This window comes from Danio aesculapii, chromosome 12 (genome assembly GCF_903798145.1).
Source record: "Danio aesculapii chromosome 12, fDanAes4.1, whole genome shotgun sequence".
Classification (NCBI taxonomy): domain Eukaryota; kingdom Metazoa; phylum Chordata; class Actinopteri; order Cypriniformes; family Danionidae; genus Danio; species Danio aesculapii.
The window spans coordinates 48993187-49013066 of record NC_079446.1 but is presented as its reverse complement, the minus strand read 5'-3'; the positions used below and the strand labels follow the sequence as shown (position 1 = coordinate 49013066).

General features: G+C 37.6%; 1 protein-coding gene across 1 annotated transcript in view; it reads right to left on the bottom strand.

Annotated features, from left to right (window-relative positions):
* Nucleotides 1-3276: 3276 nt before the first annotated feature.
* Nucleotides 3277-19880, bottom strand: part of LOC130238133 (ryanodine receptor 2-like) — a 274083-nt gene continuing 257479 nt past the window's right edge. The window contains 1 exon segment of the mRNA XM_056469038.1: nucleotides 3277-4448. Coding sequence (XP_056325013.1) covers nucleotides 4353-4448 — 96 coding nt within the window. The 3' untranslated portion in view covers nucleotides 3277-4352.

Genomic DNA, 19880 nt, shown 5'->3' with positions numbered 1-19880 from the left:
AAATGACAGTCAAACATCGCTTTTACACATTTCATCAAAAGAGGAATCCATATCTAAATATTTGCAAGGTTTCATAGTCTCAATGCCCCCAATTTTACACAACTTTCAATGGCTCTAGCGTTTTCAGCTTGTGATTTACTGGATGAGGATTTTTAACAACTCTTGTCTCTTTTACATAATGTTGGCATTATAGTTTGTTTCGTCTTCATATTCATCAGGATTCACATAGCTATGTCCATAGGGTATATGCAGAGCTAGTGTTTCTTCCATACTGAACAACTTCCGGTGACCTGTTATTGTGAGTTTTATCCATTTTATACGGCTCCTTTTACAGCATGGATGTTGTAATGTAATTAAAATATAATCAGTTAAACAGACTTTGGCATTCATTTAGTTGCTCAAGCGTAAATCAAGACAAAAAAAGCCGTTTACTCGCACACGCTCGTCAGAATCGGCAGGCTAGCGCAAAAGCTCCATTGAATATACTGGGGTAAAATAAATGCTCATATTATAAAGACATGGTGAGGGAAATGTAATTTAATGCAGTGCTTCTTGTACAACCGGAGACCCACTTTATATCAGATATCACTCAGCCAGTGGAGATCGCTGATTTATAAAGAAAACAGACCTTAAACGCGCCGATTTTGCAATGGTATATAGTTCACCGGAAACAATTAACCCAGGTTACTGACAAATTAAAAGCCCTTTAGCATACTTCTGCATATACCCTATTGTAGTGCTCTTTTATATTTGCTTTGTTCATGGTATAATTTTCGTATTGTTTTTAGGGAAACAATTTTACCATCTATCCAGGGACAACGGATGAAAATAGCCTTTTGGCTTATTCTGTTGCATTTGCAGCAATGTTAATTAATGTACAGTACACTGTACCTGCCAAATAAACCAATATATATAGATATATTTCTACCTAATAATATCCATTCATTAATTTTCCTTTGGCTTAGTCGCCACAGCGGAATGAACCGCCAACTATTCCAGCACATGTTTTACGCAGCGGATGCCCTTCCAACCGCAACCCAGCACTAAGAAACACCCATACACACTCATTCACACACACTACGGCCAATTTAGTTAATCAATTCACCTACAGCGCATGTGTTTTGTACTGTGGGGGAAACCGGAGCACCCGGAGGAAACCCACACCAACATGGGGAGAATATGCAAACTCCACACAGAATTGACAACTGACCTAGCCAGGACTTAAACCAGCGACTTTTTTGTTGTGAGGCCACAGTGCTAACCACTGAGCCACCATGCCACCCCTACCCAATAATATATGCGAGATTTTTAAAGGTGCCTTAGAATAAAAATCTAAACATACCCAGACATAGCTGTATAATCTAGCTTCTGTACATGTAATGGCATACCGTGAGATCCCATGAGTGTGAAAACAGGCCAATTGGAACAAAACACAGCAGACTTTTACATTTGAAATGGCATCATTAACATTCACACGCTAGGCAGCCTTTGATTGGCCACAACTTTTCCTAGTGAGATTACAACAATGCTATTTTTAACTTATTTTTAAGTTTATACACGTATTAAACATACTACATATATAGGACTAGGGTTGTCACAGTACCGAAATTCGTACTGAAATTTTAAAGCGTCCATTTCCCATGAACATTTGAGCACTGTGGAGCATGTTCTCAAACACCGCTGATTTGCCATTGTGTTCATATGCTCAACAGAAATGACTGTGATTGGCCGTGAAGGTCATCAATTCACCAAACTCACCACTGTTTACTGAGTGTAACCACAGATATGGGGACAGTGGAGCGTTTCAAAGTCACATCGATCAGCTGGTTTGTTTATTAGCTGACATATACGAGCGATCCACTGATGAATCGCGGCTTTAAAACACTCCAGTGTCCCTGTATCTGTATATTGTATCAGTAAACAGCAGTGAGTTCGGTGAACTGATGACCTTCACAGCCAATCACAATCATTTCTGTTGAGCATGTGAACATAATGGCAAATCAGCGGTGTCTGGTGAATTCAGTTCCCCTTTATTTATATAGCGCTTTTACAATGTAGGTTGTGTCAAAGCAGCTTCATATAGAAGATCATAGTAAATTGAAACAGTGCAGTTCAGTTTTCAGAGTTTAATAGTGCTCAAATGTTAGCGAGAATTGGACAAAATTTCAATATCGATTGGTACCGAATTCCAGTATCGTGATAACCCTATATGGGACTCGTATTTTGAAAACGGAGGAGGCAAGAAGAGTAAATAATTATTGTGTAAAATGGGCAGCCGTGCTTCTCATCTATTTACAGCTCATCAAAATGCAGGATATACGGATTAAATTTTTCAATTGAAATGTATTAGTTAAATGTGTATATTGTGAAATGTGTCGAATATGTTTGTAATGAGACAACAAACACAAGTGTACTGCTGAGCATACATCTTTAATGCACAATTATCATCATGTTATATCACTCAGCTCTTACTGTGATTATTCTTGAGTGAAAGGATGCCAATAAACTATAAGAACGTAATAAAACGCTTCTGTTTATGCAGGGGTTGGTATTAATTCCTGCCTGTGCTTTCATACACGTTAAACGCACAAAATACAACTCTCTTTCAGTCCCTTTTGTATTTATATAAATATAAATTAGCTTATATTTTAGCAGTCCTAACATGAGCTGCATTGGGTCAGAGCAGAACTAATTAATATTCATGATCCTTCCAAATATGGTCAAAACTGTGCTTTTCATTCTAGAGGTAATTCCTGTGCTAATAAATGAACATTGAACTCTTTCTTGAGACTTTATGCCTTACCTAAGCCACATAACTACTGTGTAGATATAAGAGACCCATTTGAAATAATGCGCTCTATGGCACCATTAAAAATAATCGTTTCATATTCAGATATATCATCATACAGATCTATTTAAGATTTAAGTCCTTATATACAATTTCCCATGATAAATGTACACAACTTTACATATTGAGTGGAAAAGATGTAGGCTGAAACCTTTCTTTCTGAAAGCCCTTTGCTTTGTAATTCGAATAAACCTCTTAATAATGTTTTCCAGGAGTGAGGGAGATCAGATTCTCGAAGAAACACAAATTTTAAAAAATTGATCGTGTTTGATATTGATTTATAGCTTTCTCCAAGTAATTTTGAGGGCCCTTGATGAGAAGCACAGATCTAAAGTCATCATTCCCATGCGTATCCCTTCATTCAACCGCTTCACATTCAGCAAATAATGGTGGTTGTGTCACTTTACGCACATGGTCACCTACGAGCATCAATAAATAATGGCTTTATTTGTCAAAATCATGCAGGTCTTTGAGTTCCCTTTACAGATCACACACAGTTATATGCGCACAACGCTACACGGTACACTAAAGTCTGACAGGTTATTTTCCGATGAGGTTTTTTTTGTTATCAAAATTCTTTACATGAGTAAAATTTCTCTCACATAGTTGCGGCTGGTTCTTTTTAGCCCATTTGTTGTTATTGCAATGATTCACATTGTTTTTCCGTATATAACAAATAGGAAAAGCATCTGGTCTTTGTCATGGCTATGAAAGAAAGTGCAGTGGTTTCCTGAAGGATGGGAAATGTCCGTCATGTGCGCTGGCCAATCCGCTCTGGTAAAGTCTGTGCATTATTAAGCATGAGTTCTGTAGTCTCTGTAGTGGGAGGATCCCCCGCTTCCAATGAGTATTGCTTCGGTGTCAAACTAAATCTAGTGTGAATGCGATTTTAGACCAATTGTTGGTTGGAATGAAGCAGGAAAAGTCTGTGATATAATACTGCGATCGGACTGCTTAAATGTTCTTAAACCTAAAAAACTGCGTGTGATATAGATCAGCTTGCGTCATTACGTTTCAAAGGTTTTCCTTAAACTTGCATAATAAACATGCAATGAAAGAATTTTTCGGAGAATATTCTTCTATATAAAGAGTAACTCTGCATGGGTGCATTACCAAAAGTAGTGAAAAGAAAGAAACGCAAAGAAACGGAGCAGCAGAGGAGAGTCCTGAGGGGTTCCAGCGCTCGCTCCGGCTCATCTCCATCTTGCATAAGGCACCGGATCCCCGTCTAAAACAACAACAAAAAAAAACGTGCATCGTTCATACCGGATGAGTCCGTCTGCGTCCCGACGTCCCGCTCCCCTCCTCTTTAGTGAGTCTCTAATAGTTTATAATGAAATGAAGAAGCGCTGCACGGCAGAAAGTGACGCTCTTCAGACGCAGATAGAACTTCACACATTCACTGTGTGTCAGTGGTTTGGACTGAAGAGATTCTGCCATCCAGTGTATGTTCTGTATGTGTGTGTGTGTGTGTGTGTGTGTGTGTGTGTGTGTGCATTTGTTTTTAATTGAGCTGGTCCTCGTATTGTTTCCGGAAACAGTCACCAGCAGGAAAGAATTCCCAGCAGCGTTCCTGGTACATTTTCCAAACATACGACTCCTGAAAGACAAGCAAAAGTGTGTTGACGGTACATTCAGGAGTCACAGAGTAAAACTCAATACCTTTAAAGACCTTTTTTAAGAGTCTTTCCATACATTTGAAGACCTCATCACCACTTTAGGTTTCAAACGGTAACATTCATTCAATCATATTCCTACAGCTTAGTCTTTTATTCATCAGGGGTCGGCACAGCGGAATGAATCACCAATTATTCCAGCATATGTTTTACATAACGGATGCCCTTTCAGCTGCAACCCAGTACTGGGAAACACCCATACACACTCATTCACACACACACTCAGCCACTACGGTCAATTTAGTTCATCAATTTCCAATTGATGTCAACATTCCAAGAAATGTCAACTGACCCAGCCGGGGACTCGAACCAGCAACCTTCTTGCTGTGAGGTGACAGTGCTAACCACTGAGCCACCGTGCCACCCCAATGGTAACATTAGCAACATTTAAACTTACAGTTTATTTACAAAACACTGATTGTAAGAAACTAATCCTGAACTAAAACATTCTTCATATTCATTCATTTTCTTTTCGGCTTAGTCCCTTTATTAATCTGGGGTCACCACAGCGGAATGAACCGCCAACTTATCCAGCACATGTTTTTTACGAAGCGGATGCCCTTCCAGCTGCAGCCCATCTCTGGGGAACATCCATACACACTCATTCACATCATACACTACGGACAAGTTAGCCTTCCCAATTCACCTGTACCGCATGTCTTTGGACTGTGGGGGAAACCGGAGCACCCGGAGGAAACTCACACAAACGCAGGGAGAACATGCAAACTCCACACAGAAATGCCAACTGACCCAGCCGAGGCTCGAACCAGCGACCTTCTTGCTGTGAGGCGACAGCATTACCTACTGCGCCACTGCGTCGCCCACATTCTTCATAAACTGAATAAAAATACTAATCCACCAGGGGGCACCAATAGAACAGCAGGAATAACGGTACTGCCTTGGTTGCTGCAGTAAACAAAGCAGCATGATGTCAAATCTAGCAGGATTTAATCGACTACACAGCACCCTGATATTCACAAATTAAATTCAGGAAACTTCAGCATACAGCTAGACATTGGTACAATTAAAAATGATGAAAACAGTAATACCTATTTAGCGTTTCAAACTTTTAAGCACCTTAATTTTCTCTAAATTGATTGATCATCTTTAATGCTTTTTAAGACCCACAGACATCCAGATTGAAGAGCAGAAGGATAAAGAGAGGATGATGGGAATTACCTGGCCTGTGTGCTCTGTTTCATCCTTGTTGATGAGATACATGAAGAAAAATCTGCAAAGACACACAGTTTCCTCTGATTTAAAATCAGGCACTGTTGCGCAGCCAAGTTTTATTGGCTTGCCAAAGGCAGCTTAGTCTACTGAGCTCATCTGGACACTGCATTGATCTGTATCTCGTTTTCTTTGAGTCTCTGACTGGTAAACCCTTGAGGACACAGTCATTAAATCCTCCAGAATATGTTGGGCTCTGCGGTAGAGTTGGCTGATTAATCGAAGGTGTATTTCATGCACATTTTTTTTTCAGTAAAGCCGGTTCTGTAATCAGTAGTAAATCTCCAGCATGTGCTTTAAGATGGAGCAGCATTTACTAAACAGAATCATACCTCACGGACAGGCAAAGTTCATAATCATATTCATAATCACAGACAATTTATTGAAATCGAAGATTATCATTCTGCAATTATGACAGCTGTTAGCGTAGCTTCACAGTAGACTATGGTTATGTGTAGTGATTGCTGCTACATCTGAAAGCATGTGAAAATACCACATCTAATACAATTTTTACAACAAACTCCCCTCATAACTTCAGTCGAGTATTTGAAATAAATAATTTTTTGGAGATGATTCCATGTCATGTGATTATTAGGCCCAATCCCAATTCTACCCCTTAGCCCTTCCCCTTAACCTCGTTTTGCACACTCCTGCCAAGGGTTAAGGGTGTCCCAATTCTTATTAGCTTGAAGGCAGGTGTAGGGTTAAGAGCAAGGGGTAGATACCCCTTCGAACGAAGATTTTTCAGGACCACACTTGAAACCAAGGGGTAACAAAATTTCCCAGAATACACCAGCCACAGCTGCACCCGGAAGTAAAGAGATCCACAAATTAGTATTTCTTGTCATTATTACGAATTTTTAACCACAAACAAGCACATGTTTAATATATTCATAACTGCGTTCATGTTTTACCGTCATGCTTAAAAAAAATGGTAAAATAAAAACCGTTAAATTCGCTATCTATAATCTCTAATAATAACTCCTGTACAGCAGTCCCACTACATTCTGTCACTCGATGACACTCGAATACCCTGTCAGTAATGTCTAGTGGCTGGGAATGAGCTTTTACAGTGTCTGCTATAATGTTAATGTGTGTTTATTTAGATGAATATGGCCACTCTGTAAATACACACTACAGTTACGATCTTATTGTCACATTCGATGGTTATGATAACATGATATATGCCTTCAGTGATTTCCTAAAGATAAATACCAAAAAATAGCACAACTGGAATAACTACAGCAGTCGCCATCGTCTGATTTCATATAAAGCAAGAGATCGTGATGACATATGATGACGTGTGCTGGTGCTGTAGTGCTGTCACAATTCTTAGGGGTAAATTTTGAAGCCCTTCCCCTTAACCATCGATTGTAAGGGCCAAGGGGAATGGGTACAAAAATAGAATTGGGATTGGGCCTTAGTCATGTTGAATGAAGGAATTTTTGATGATTTTAACTTTGTCCTATGCAGTAATAGCCTAATCCTAGCATTAATTCTGTTTTTAATTAATTAAAACTCATGCTGATGTGTTTATCCTCATATAACCTTATGTGCTTAACCTTGCTCCGTAACAGCTGTGTCTTCGTGTGACTGATAACCGAGAAGTTAACTCCTCTGTACTTGTTATCAACAAAATGTTACAACTCTACATTCAGAGTGTGCTCGTTTACAGGAACAATAACGGACGGGAGGGGCGAAGGCTCACTCTCTTGCAGGCTCTGTTAGGTGTATGCGTAACTTTTTCTGTGCAGATTAGCTTGTTCTGCCTGACAACTGGGGCCTCATGTACAAAGACTTGCGTTGAATTCATACTAAAACATACTAAACCATATTTATTAGGGGAGGAGGCAGGGAGGGTTTTGCGCTCGTGCACGTGCGCTCAGTTTCACGTTAATTCGGATGTACAAAAAGAATATGCATGGGATTCGGCGTACGCAGTGTTGCATACATCTAAATTTTTTACTGCGTCCGCATATTTTACAACTTTGTGCGTACGCAGTAAAAAATTCAGATGTATGAAACAACTGCGTATGCTGAATCCCACGCATATTCTCTTTGTACATCTGAATTAACGTGAAACTGAGCGCACGTGCACGAGCGCAAAACCCCTCCCTGCCTCCTCCCCTAATAAATAAGGTAATGACTCTACTTTGGCAACAACGAAACAAAAAAGCAATGGGAAAAGCAAGCAAGCAAGAAGAGAAACTTCACAGAATGTGAATTTGAGGTGCTCCTATCGGAGGTAGCCAGGAGAAAAACTGTTATTGCAGGTTTGTCCTCTGGAATTAATAACAAAAGAAAAAAGTAGAGTGGGAGAGTTTAGCTGACGCGGTTAACACAGTAGGGTCTGAAGATCGCACTGTCAGTGAATTAAAAATTAATGGTCCGATGTGAAGGTGTAAAATGTTGTAGTGTCTATTTAGGCTAAGAGCAAATAGCACACCTCGTTGGAATGAGCTAGTTGAGTGATTCCCACCCATCACGTTATATTTACAGAGACAAAATAACAAAAGAGAGCAGCAAACATCAGCGTAAGTGGCGTAGCTAGTAAAGCGCATGGCAACATGCTCTGACATGATCCATAATGAACCCAGTTTGAATCCAGTGTCTGATGAACTCCTTTTTTCCCCCTCTACATATCACATTTTGCCTACTCTTCATCACGAGGAAGACAAGTAGGAATTATTAATAAGTGTGTGTATATGTTAAGCGCATTTGAGCATCACATATTATTTGCACATTTATAGATTGGAAATGTTTCCGATTCACGTATGCAAATTCGTCTTCAGATGGCGCCTTTATAGCAATGTGCGTGCAGTTGATCACTCTGATTACATTGGGAAAACCGGCGATCACTGCAAATTGCACTTTAATGTTTGGCTGTTCAACTGCATGGTATGGAAACCTTATATACCTGCTAGGTGTGGATGATCCCGTCACATACAGCTGCCATTCCATGGCTCAAAGATACTTTGTAGTGTGCAATTAAACACAATTGCCTCCATGAATCGCCAATGGAAATAAATACACACACACAAGAAATGCACGTACGCCAGACATGTAGTTGGCGCGGACCAACGCACATTCTCACGTTCATTTCATCGTTAGTAAATCCAAACGGGAGCGTGAAATCTGCCGTACGCAATGTTTTTAAAGTTTCCACACAAAAACTTTGAAGTTTCCACACAAGAGCGCCCTCTGGAATTTAGATGGAGATTTACTACTGATCGCAGAGCTGTGCTTCACAAATAAGATCTGACCATGACCATTACAGCATTTTATTTACATTTTAGCTCAATAATATTTGTGCTTTAATTTCGATTAATCATTGAATGCTGATCACTCACAGATAGTTGGCCAGATTGTGTTCCTGCAGTGTGTGCGTCTCGAAGCCATGAGGAACCGTGTCGAAATAATCGTTCCCGATTCCACAGATGAAGCACTTCGTCTGCGGGAGGAAAAACACGTGTGTGTTTAATCCAGCATGCTTCTGATTTCATACAGCTCTTGTTTTTTTCTATAGTCAAATTGAAGCACTTTCCAGGCGTATTTGAATAATTTTCCAGCACTTTACAAGAGTGGCAAATTGCATATACAGTATACATACATATATATGCTTCATCACATTCAGATGCTATTTGTTGCCAACATTGAATTACTGCCATTTACTCTTTTAAATGTCATTTACTTGCACCTTAAATGTAGATTATTTAGTTTCATGCATTGTTCACTCAGGAAGTGATAATCCCTATGCATTTTGTCTTCTCCCACTGTTTAAACAAAGGGGTGACAGCCAGATCTATAAACACACACACACCGACTCCAGAGTTTTCATTTTACGCAAAAGCAAATATATACAGTTGAAGTCAGAATTATTAGCCCCCCTAAATTATTAGCCCTCCTGTTTATTTTTTCCCCAATTTCTGTTTAGGGGAGAGAAGATTTTTTCAACACATTTCTAATCATAATAGTGTTAATAACTCATCTCTAATAACTGATTTATTTTCTCTTTGTCATGATGACAGTAAATAATATTAGACTAGATATTCTTCAAGACACTTCTATACAGCTTAAAGTGACATTTAAAGGCTTAACTAGGTTAATTAGGTTAACTAGGCAGGTTAGGGTAATTAGGCAAGTTATTGTATAATGATGGTTTGTTCTGTAGACTATCTAAAAAATGCTTAAAGGGGCTAATAATATTGACCTTAAAATGGTTAAAAAATTAAAAACTGCTTTTATTCTAGCCGAAATAAAACAAATAAGACTTTCTCCAGAAGAAAAAATATTATCAGACATACTGTGAAAATTTCCTTGCTCTGTTAAACATCATTTGGGAAATATTTAAAAAAGAAAAAAAAATTCAAAGGAGGGCTAATAATTCTTCAACTATAATAAGAATTCAACTGTATATTATATATATATATATATATATATATATATATATATATATATATATATATATATATATATATATATATATATATATGCGATATTCTGCCAGTAACAGCACTCGACCGACCAGCCTCTTCACCTTTCACTCTTTGTGTATTACTCTCCGCCCACATACACAAACAAGCAGAAGACACTACAGTTTGACAAATATTGCTGCTGTTGGACAACATAATGTACTTTTGAGGCTTTTTTAGTCGAGAATGTAGTTGTTTAGATTGCAACTGTGCAGTTTATTTATAAGCATATTGTATATTTTAGAATATTTAGAATTTCAGAGAGACCGTGTGTCGGCAGTCATTACTATCTTTGAGCAAGGACGATTGATGATGTGCATCCACAAGATGTCGACAGAGTCCGCATAATAAGCCCTAAGAGAAAACCAGCATAATGTCAAACTACAGCTGATCAAATCATTATTAAACAGGATAATCACTTTCTAAGTCGATCTCTCTCTTTTGTATGTTGTTGAGCTGTATTTATACCATATAATTGTAGAGTATTGAGTGTGAGATTCAGGAGATTCAGGACTCAGGAATATTAGGAATGTGTGTTGTGTTGACAGAAAGAAAGAAGAAATGCCCGCATGTGTTTAGCGTTTTTCCTGATAGCAAACACAACAGTAATCTGGTAGTGATTGCGCTGCTTTTTTGGGGGTTAATTATTGTGATATCCCGATTGCAACAGAGAAATACTGTAGACTCAAATACTGTAAGGAGATATCTCTGTAGACGTAAGGCATTTTATGTCACGTTCAGCCTTATAATCATAAAATATCAGCAAAATCACCTATTTTGTCATCACTATAGATATTACGCTAGAGAATCATTCAAATACTAGCTCTAAATTGACGTTGGTAAATTATTAATGGTTCCTGTTGTTTTGACGTCATCTGCAGATGTGAATGAATGGTGGAAGAAAGTAGTTCCTCAAAAAAAAGAATTTTCAGACTCTCTTTGTTTGTTTTTTGTTTATATACAAGATTATGCCATCGAACTGTTGTATAAACTCAATATCACACAAGTAGCTACACAGTTGGGACACTAATGCGACACAAGGCACACCTCCACCAGTGCTGAAATACAACACATTGCACTTATACAACAGTTCGACGGCATAATCATGTATATAAAAATGAAAATCAAACACAGAGAGTCTAAAATCCCTTTTGTATTAGGAACTACTTTCATCCGCCATTCATTCCCATCTGCAGCTGACGTCAGAACAGAAACCGTTGCTCATTCATCAACGGCACTTTAGAGCTAGTGCTTGAATGATTCTCTAGCGTAATGTCTAAAGTGATGACAAAATAGGTGATTTTGCTGACATTTTAAGATTATAAAGCTGAAGGTGACATGAAATTATATTGCTCATATAGTAGAGATTTCAGACAGGAAAGCATTGGGAGCAGAGAGAGGGGAAGGATAGGCAAAGGACCTTGAGCCGGGAATCGAACTCGGGTCACCGTGGGCACGTTGGTGCTAAATGTCGGCGCACAGTACCTCTAGGCTATTGGCGCCGACATATTGCTCATATATATTATATTATTTCATAACCAATTATAACATTTTGAAGCAGTTTCGATCCAAACTGCTTTCAAACTTGACAACACCCTGTTTTGTGTTTCCTCACCTCCATGTCCTCTTTCACCTGCTCTTGCTGGTCCCTCAGTTCACCAAACGCATCAATGATGAGACCTAAAACACACACACCCACACACACACACACACACACACACACACACACACACACACACACACACACACACACACACACACACACACATGTCAGATCCAGCAGCACACCAACACTATGTACACACCGAACACACACAGACACACACCCTGAATGATGGCCAGGAGATGACGATGACGAAGAAGAAGAAGGTGATGTCGAAGATGATGCGGTAGATCTCGTACTCGTCTCCGGCTGGATCTTCAATCTGATCACCGATGCCTCCACCGGCACGAACGCCGACATACATGTGGAACATGTAGCACTGCACAGACCCAAGAAAGAAGAGAAGCATCAATCTGATCACTCGCTTCCAAACACAGATCCTGCTCAGCAGCACTTCTCTAGTGCTTTGTAGAAACTGACATAAAGCAGATTCACTGTAACAAACAGACCAACAACACAATCAATAACAGCAATCAAAATCACTGATGCTGCGCCCTAATTCAGCTACTCATGCTTCATCCTAAAAATATGACCTCTAAAGAATTTGATAAAGTGCCTGATCACATTTGGAATGAATGTCTCGAATGGAGTCAAGACTGGTCAATAATTGCACTTGTTAAAACGGTTTAAAGCAATTCACAGACTGTTCTATTCCATAACTAAACTAAGCAAAACCCTTGATTCTGTTTTCCGTTTGTAATAGATGCACATTTGAAGAGAGTATTTTATCACACGTTTTGAATTTGTCAGCATACTATCATCTCCAAAACATTTCAAGAATTAGATGCTTTGTTTCCAGTGAAGACTTAGAGAAACTTGTTCATGCTTTTATCAGCAGCAGAGTGGATTACTGTAATGGCCTCCTCACTGGCCTTCCCATAAACACAGTCAGACAGTTGCAGCTCATCCAGAACGCTGTGGCCAGAATTCTGACCAGAACCAAAAAAATGAGAGCACATCACAGCTGTCCTCAGGTCTTTACACTGGCTCCCAGTTACATTCAGAATAGATTTTAAAGTATTATTACTGGTCTATAAATCACTAAATGGCCTCAATACATTACAGATATGCTCATTGAATACAAACCTAACAGATCACTCAGCTCTTTAGGATCAAACAAACTAGAAACTCAGATCAGATGTGCTCCAACATTAGGCACGTTCAAATCAAGACTGAAAACACATCTGTTTAGCTGTGCCTTTACTGAATGAGCACTGGACGTCCCACAGATCACACTATTGTGTCTTTCTTTTCTTTTTCATTCTTTTATAACACATTTTAATCTTTTTTATCTGTTTTAATCACTTTTATTTTTGTTTTATGTTCTAATACTTGTCTCTTTTTTCTTGTTTATGTAAAGCACTTTGAATTCTGTGTATGAAATGTGCTATAGAAATAAACTTGCCTTGCCTAAATTGTTTAATTTCTGGACTGATATGTTAGATTTTTTTTCAAAGGTTTTTCAAAAGGAGGTTAAGCAAGATTATTGTCTTGGATACTCTGAGACAACAGACTCTCTTCCAAAGCCCCAGCAACGTTCCCTTTGATGGGACTTACTTTTGAAAAAAAAAAAGAAAAAAACGTTAAAATTGGAAATCTTCAGACATGTTTCAAAGTATGGATAGGTTAATTGTGTCAAGTCATTCAACTGAAGAGGATACCCTTCTTGGAACCAAAATCTCAACACCATGTCCAAACTGTATGGCAACCTTTGATGGATTTCATCAAAACTGCTTTGACAACACATTCAACAACTGAATATATTCAGATAATTCAACTTTATGATTGTCCCCTCTTTTTCATTTATATATATATATATATATTTTTGACTTTATTCTATTTTATTTATTTATTTTAATGGACTTTTTAGTTTTGTATTGAAAGAATAAAAAAGTACTCTTTTTGTGAAAAAGTCCATACTTAAGTGTGCAACAGAAGAGTACGCAAGCTTTGGGACATACTACTGTATACACAGGTGTCAAACTCAGCTGCTCTGCACAGTTTAGTTCCAGCCCTGCTTCAACACACTTACAGTACCTGTAGGTTTCAAACAAGCCTGAAGGACTCAATTAGTTTGATCATGTGTGTTTCATTAGGGCTAAAGCTAAACTGTGCAGAGCTGCAGCCCTCCGGGAACTGGATTTGACACCTGTGTACTACGTTCCTCAGTAATCAAATGTTCTGTTGCTTAGTAACATGTCCTGTCAATCATCTTGTCAAAACGTTCACATTTCTTACATATTCTTATTGTTCATCATATTGGAGATGCAGCAGCAGGTTAATTTACTATTCACAGGCCCATCATGCAAAAAAATCTGGGTTTGCATGATTATGCATTCAGAATATCATTAATAATAATACTCTTTTATTAAGCACTTTACATTTCAAGCAAATCTCAGTGCTCAAGTTAAAAATCAGCTACCAGCTAAGATTTACATGAGAACTTTGCTATTATTAACATGACTGACTATAACATTGAAAACTTCCCTAAGCTTATTTGCCACATTTGTTTTTAATATGTAATCTCTTCTTTATCAAAACACTTGCTCTGCTCTCATGGAGTGAGATTTTTTTATGCAGGAAAGTAAAAGAAACTAATAATATTGTTTGATATCTTTGTTGTTTGTAATAATATCTGTCTTACAGATGATGACGACATCATAAGATTTCTTAAGTTTACTGCTTTGGACCCACATCTTCAGCACAAATTTGAAGCGGCAACAGGGTCTGGATCTCCTTATCATGCCTAAAAAAGCTAATCGTGCCTAATTAAGAGAAACACTGGCTCACCTTCAACCTCTGAAGCCTGGTCGTCACTGCAGTGGTCTGATGATATCTGAGGGGAGAAGTCATACACCGCTCTCCTCTTCCTCTTGATCTGAGGTGAGGGCTGTTTGGGCGGACTCACTCCATCAGTGCAACAGACCAACATCAGCACCTGTAAGGGATCCTCAAGTAGAGAGAGCTTTACTGTCATGAACACTGCTTCAGGGAGTGTTGTGACAGTAAACATGTTTAGTAATGTTTCATCTATTATTTTCATTAATGGAAACAGAAATAGTTAAATTAGTTTAGAGGCTTTTCATCTTTAAACGCACTGCCCATAATGAATGTGAGAATAATTAGGTGTGTGTGCACTGCTGAAGTGAAAGCATCTCTGTAAAATCTTGAGTTGTACTGTTGATTAAATTCATGTTGTCAGAGTCATTACTGCTTGCTGAGTGAAAAAGAAACTGTGTGCCCATCTCAGATCTACCACAATACAAACATCAGCACAAACCATTAACTAAGATGAGTGTGTCAAATTCAGATCATACCTTCATCTGACTCTCCTTTTCTCTCTGCTCTTCCTCCTCCTCTTTGTCTCTGTGAGGCCGAGGTGGATGGAGGACTTTCACCTGTAAAAGATTTCTTTAAATTGGAGTTTCTTAAAAGATGATTTTGAAACCAAAATTTGAGACCATGAGTCTGAAACCAAGCAAATCTTTGAGATGGCTGAACTCAGTCAATACTAAAGAGATCAAGGTTATACATTCACAGATTATTTGTACATTGTGTAGAATGATTATTACAATTAGACTAGAATGATTGATTAACCAGAACAGTGAATCACAGAAAAATGACTTTAGGCATCTTTTCACAGAGTGTCATGAATAAATACAGACATAAAATATCAAAATAAATAATTCTCACAATAAATAAGTGTCATTACGCAACATCTATTTCTTTCATTTTTGTAATTTATGCATTTCTACATTTATGCATGCAATTTCTGTGCCCATATGTAAATGAGCTGGGCGGTCCCATAACCGCTCTCTGCACAGGATTGGTTAAACAGGATGATTATGACTGTACTACTGTAGATACTCTTCTGATCATTTTGTAGTACCACTGCTAATAACTAGCATTTACTAGCAAAGAAAACAGTGTAATTGTTTAAACTACCCTTCTGTTGACTTGGATAGTGTAATAGATGATTTAGGTCAGTCAGTGATGATATGGATGTGCATGTGCTCAGAAAGTGAACGAACATGGGGCATCCACCGTACTACTGGGGCATGGGCAGGTGTAAGATTCTGACGGGTGGATAACCTTGGATGAAAATATCACGGTATGTGATTATTGCTCTAAAATATGTTCTGTTTAAACATCTGGGTAAAAAACAACTACTGTTCCCCCTCTGAACACGGATATTTTATTTTAACATTTAAAATATTTTGACACAGTAAACATGTCAGGCTGATATTAAAATAACTTGTTGACTTCTGCTGTCTTCGTTAGTTTCAGAAACACAGATTTATTTACAGTTTGAAAAGGCATCTGTGGATATCTTCTCTCTCTGGATATAGAGTAAAGCCACTGGATGTTGGTTTATAAGGGATTTGTTTTCAGATGTTTCCTGAATTGTGGGCTGACCAGTAGCTTTTGATGTGGAGGCTCCTGTTCTCATATAACTCAATATACTCAATAAAATAGTGGAAAAAACACTTAAAATAATAAAATAAACTTACAGGATACCTGAGGAACGGTATAACAGAACATTCTAACGGTTTTAAAACCCTGACATTTCAAAACTGCGGTATACCTTGAAAGCGGTTATCGTCCCATGCCTACTCACTACTGGGGCATGTGATCCAGGCGGAGGTGTGCCTCGCTCGGAGCGTTATCTATTTCCTTTGCTAGTAAATGCAATTATTAGCAGTGGTACTAAAAAAATACTATATTTATCAGAAGAGTGTCAACGGCACTACATAATGATCCCGTTTAACCAATCCTGCGCTGACCTCATTTACATAAGGACACAGCCATACATAAATAAATAAATCTGCATATTGACAGTTTTATTTATTTTAGTATTACATAATTTTAATATTATAAACTTTATTTAATTTTATATTATCTTCAGCATGTAATTATTTTTTATGCATTTATTTACATATTTTGTACATGAATTCATTTCAGCATTTAAATATTTATTCATTTATATATTAAATAAAGGAGTTTTATTACACTGGTTCTGATAATGAACTGTTCCCTCATTCTTATTATTTTAGATATTCAAGTTTATTTGTATCATGTTATCACTTTTTCATTTATTTTAAAAATGGCCTCTTCCAATTAATTACTTGATTATTAAATGAATCCTATTATATTACTTTAATTAGTAAAGAATACTGGAAACTTACACTGATTGTGTAAAGGTACATACCTTTGCTGACTTCTTCTTCCACTGCCTGTTCACCAAAGAGAAGATTAAAAAGTATTACATAAAGAATATAAAGTGTGTGTGTATATATATATATAATATATATATATATATATATATATATATATATATATATATATATATATATATATACTACTGAAGTATTACATGTATTACAGCATTTTATAACATTTCAGCATTAGTAATCTACATGAAAAAGCTCATGAGTTTAAAGATAAAGCAGTGTAATATGGCATATGCAGGTGTATAGTGATATTCTCCCCCTCCCTGAACTACACACACTGCTCTGGAGTTCCAGAGGCGACCCCGCAGCCTCCCCCCCCCCCCCCCCCCCCCCTCTGAACTTACTAATGTCAGGCCCAAAACACAGGCCAAGCACCCAAATTAGACACACCAAACACTAAGATATATATATATATATATATATATATATATCTATATATATATATATATATATATATATATATATATATATATATATATATATATATATATAATATATATCTTTACTTGATGTTAATTTAGCAATAAACATATTGGCCTACTGCTACATTAACTAACATTAAAATTACCACAAGAAATACCCATTCAAAATGAAATATGAATATAAAATATGTTATAGAGTCATACTGATCAAGTCTTGACTGAATTCTAAGCCAATATTACTAAACGTGGTGCCAGATGAGTTAATGAGAGGCCGAGCCATTAAAAACATCAGATTTTACCTACACAACCGCTGAACCGGCGCGAAAACCGTGAGTTATAAACAATTAACATGGAGAAATTAATTTAAAAAGTCTTACCTTTAATGCAGACGCTTCACATTTGTTGTGGTGTGCCCGCAGTCGCTCCATTCTCTCCTCAATCGTTCCAGATCCATTTTGTGAACTAATGACCTCAGCCTCTGAGCTGCAGGTACTGTGGGGGAGGGGTGGGCGTGGCCTTCAATTAAGCGCTCAGTGGGGGATGGGCAGCGCAGCGCACACACTTACAGCCTAATTGAAGAGCTTGCTTCATGATACTCTCCAGTGTTTAAAGCATTATTTGTTAATTGAATCTAATATTAACCATCTCTACACCACCTCTGCGAGCGCATGGAGAAATGAACGAGGAAAGTTATGAAAACTGTCTATACAATAAGAAAAAGTCTGGAGTGTTTGAAGCTAAACACTGTACCAGGCACCAGCATCATATTCTTCTGTACACTCAAGAACAATCATGAAGCACTGTATTAACTTTAACATTACAATGACTGATACTTCATCTGTGGAGCTGTACTTTTAGGAAAAGTAAATGCAGATGGAATCGTTCCATTTTCTCACTCAAGAATTGATCCATTCACTGAACTAATGACCTCAGCCTCTGAGCTGCAGGTACTGTGGGGGAGGGGGGCGTGGCCTTCAATTAAGCGCGCAGTGGGGGATGGGCAGCGCAGCGCACACACTTACAGCCTAATTGAAGAGCTTGCTTCATGATACTCTCCAGTGTTTAAAGCATTACTTGTTCATTGAATCTAATGTTAACCGTACAACTACTGTTTAACTTAAATTAACACTGTAATGCATCAGTTACAACAAGAGAAAGCTTTTTAAAATTATTATTGTTATAATAATAATAATAGTAATAATAATTATCATTATTAGTTAACTTTAATGCCAAAACACTGTAAGACAATTACTATAGTATATTAAAATGTAGGTATTTAGCAGACACTTTTATCTAGGTGACTTTCAAATAAGTACAAAGAAACAACTTACAAAAATAAACTCACAAAAAGGGATCTGTCAGGCCTTAGCATTACAAAACAGTACAGAGCTAGGTTTTTATATAAAGGTACAGCACTACTTATAAAGATATATTAGTTACTTATATGCTCATATAGGGGGTTATGGGTTACACGTATAATTAAATGTATTTTTTATAACTTCAAGATCTAAATATTAATGTGTTGTCTGATACATAGTTCATTTAAGCTTCCAACTTTATACGCATCATTTTATATCTGGTGGGGGCCCAAAATTGTCCTGTGCCTCTGTGTCACAAAAAAGACGAATCATTAGGGATGTGGGAGACTAAAAGATGGAGAGGCAGATTCACTGTACGGAGCGTCCTGACCACTGTTTTCACTCTGCAGTCTGAAAGACTTTATCAAAACTTCATGTCTGAAATAGACATTATTACACAACTTATTACACTAAATGATGAATGACATTGTTTGAGACACTTATTAAACTATATTATTGATCACACGTCACTGACACCATTACATGATGGTTTAACAGAGCTGGACAGACACCCCCATTCTCTACAGAGCTGCAGTATTGCAGTATTACTGCAGTATTGAACTGCAGTATTAAAACTGATACCTGATATTTTCATTTACATTTGAATTGGATCAGCTTATTGCTTAAAGCAATCTGTACTGTAAAAAGCACCATGAAAATAACGGTGATTTACCTTAACATTATAAAAACACTAATATGACAAACATGATCTTTGTAGGCTGTAAATATGTTGAAGACTGCATTCACAACCATGCAACTAAGTTACTGAACGTAAAGTAACTTGAAGTAATACATGCAGTAGTAGCATCCTTCACATAGACTTTTGACCAACAATAGAATTCATGCATTCATTCATTTTCTTTTTGGCTTAGTCTCTTTATTTATCAGGGGTCGCCACAATGGAATGAACCGCAACTATTCCAGCATATGTTTTACACAGTGGATGCCCTTCCAGCTGCAACCCAGTACTGGGAAACACC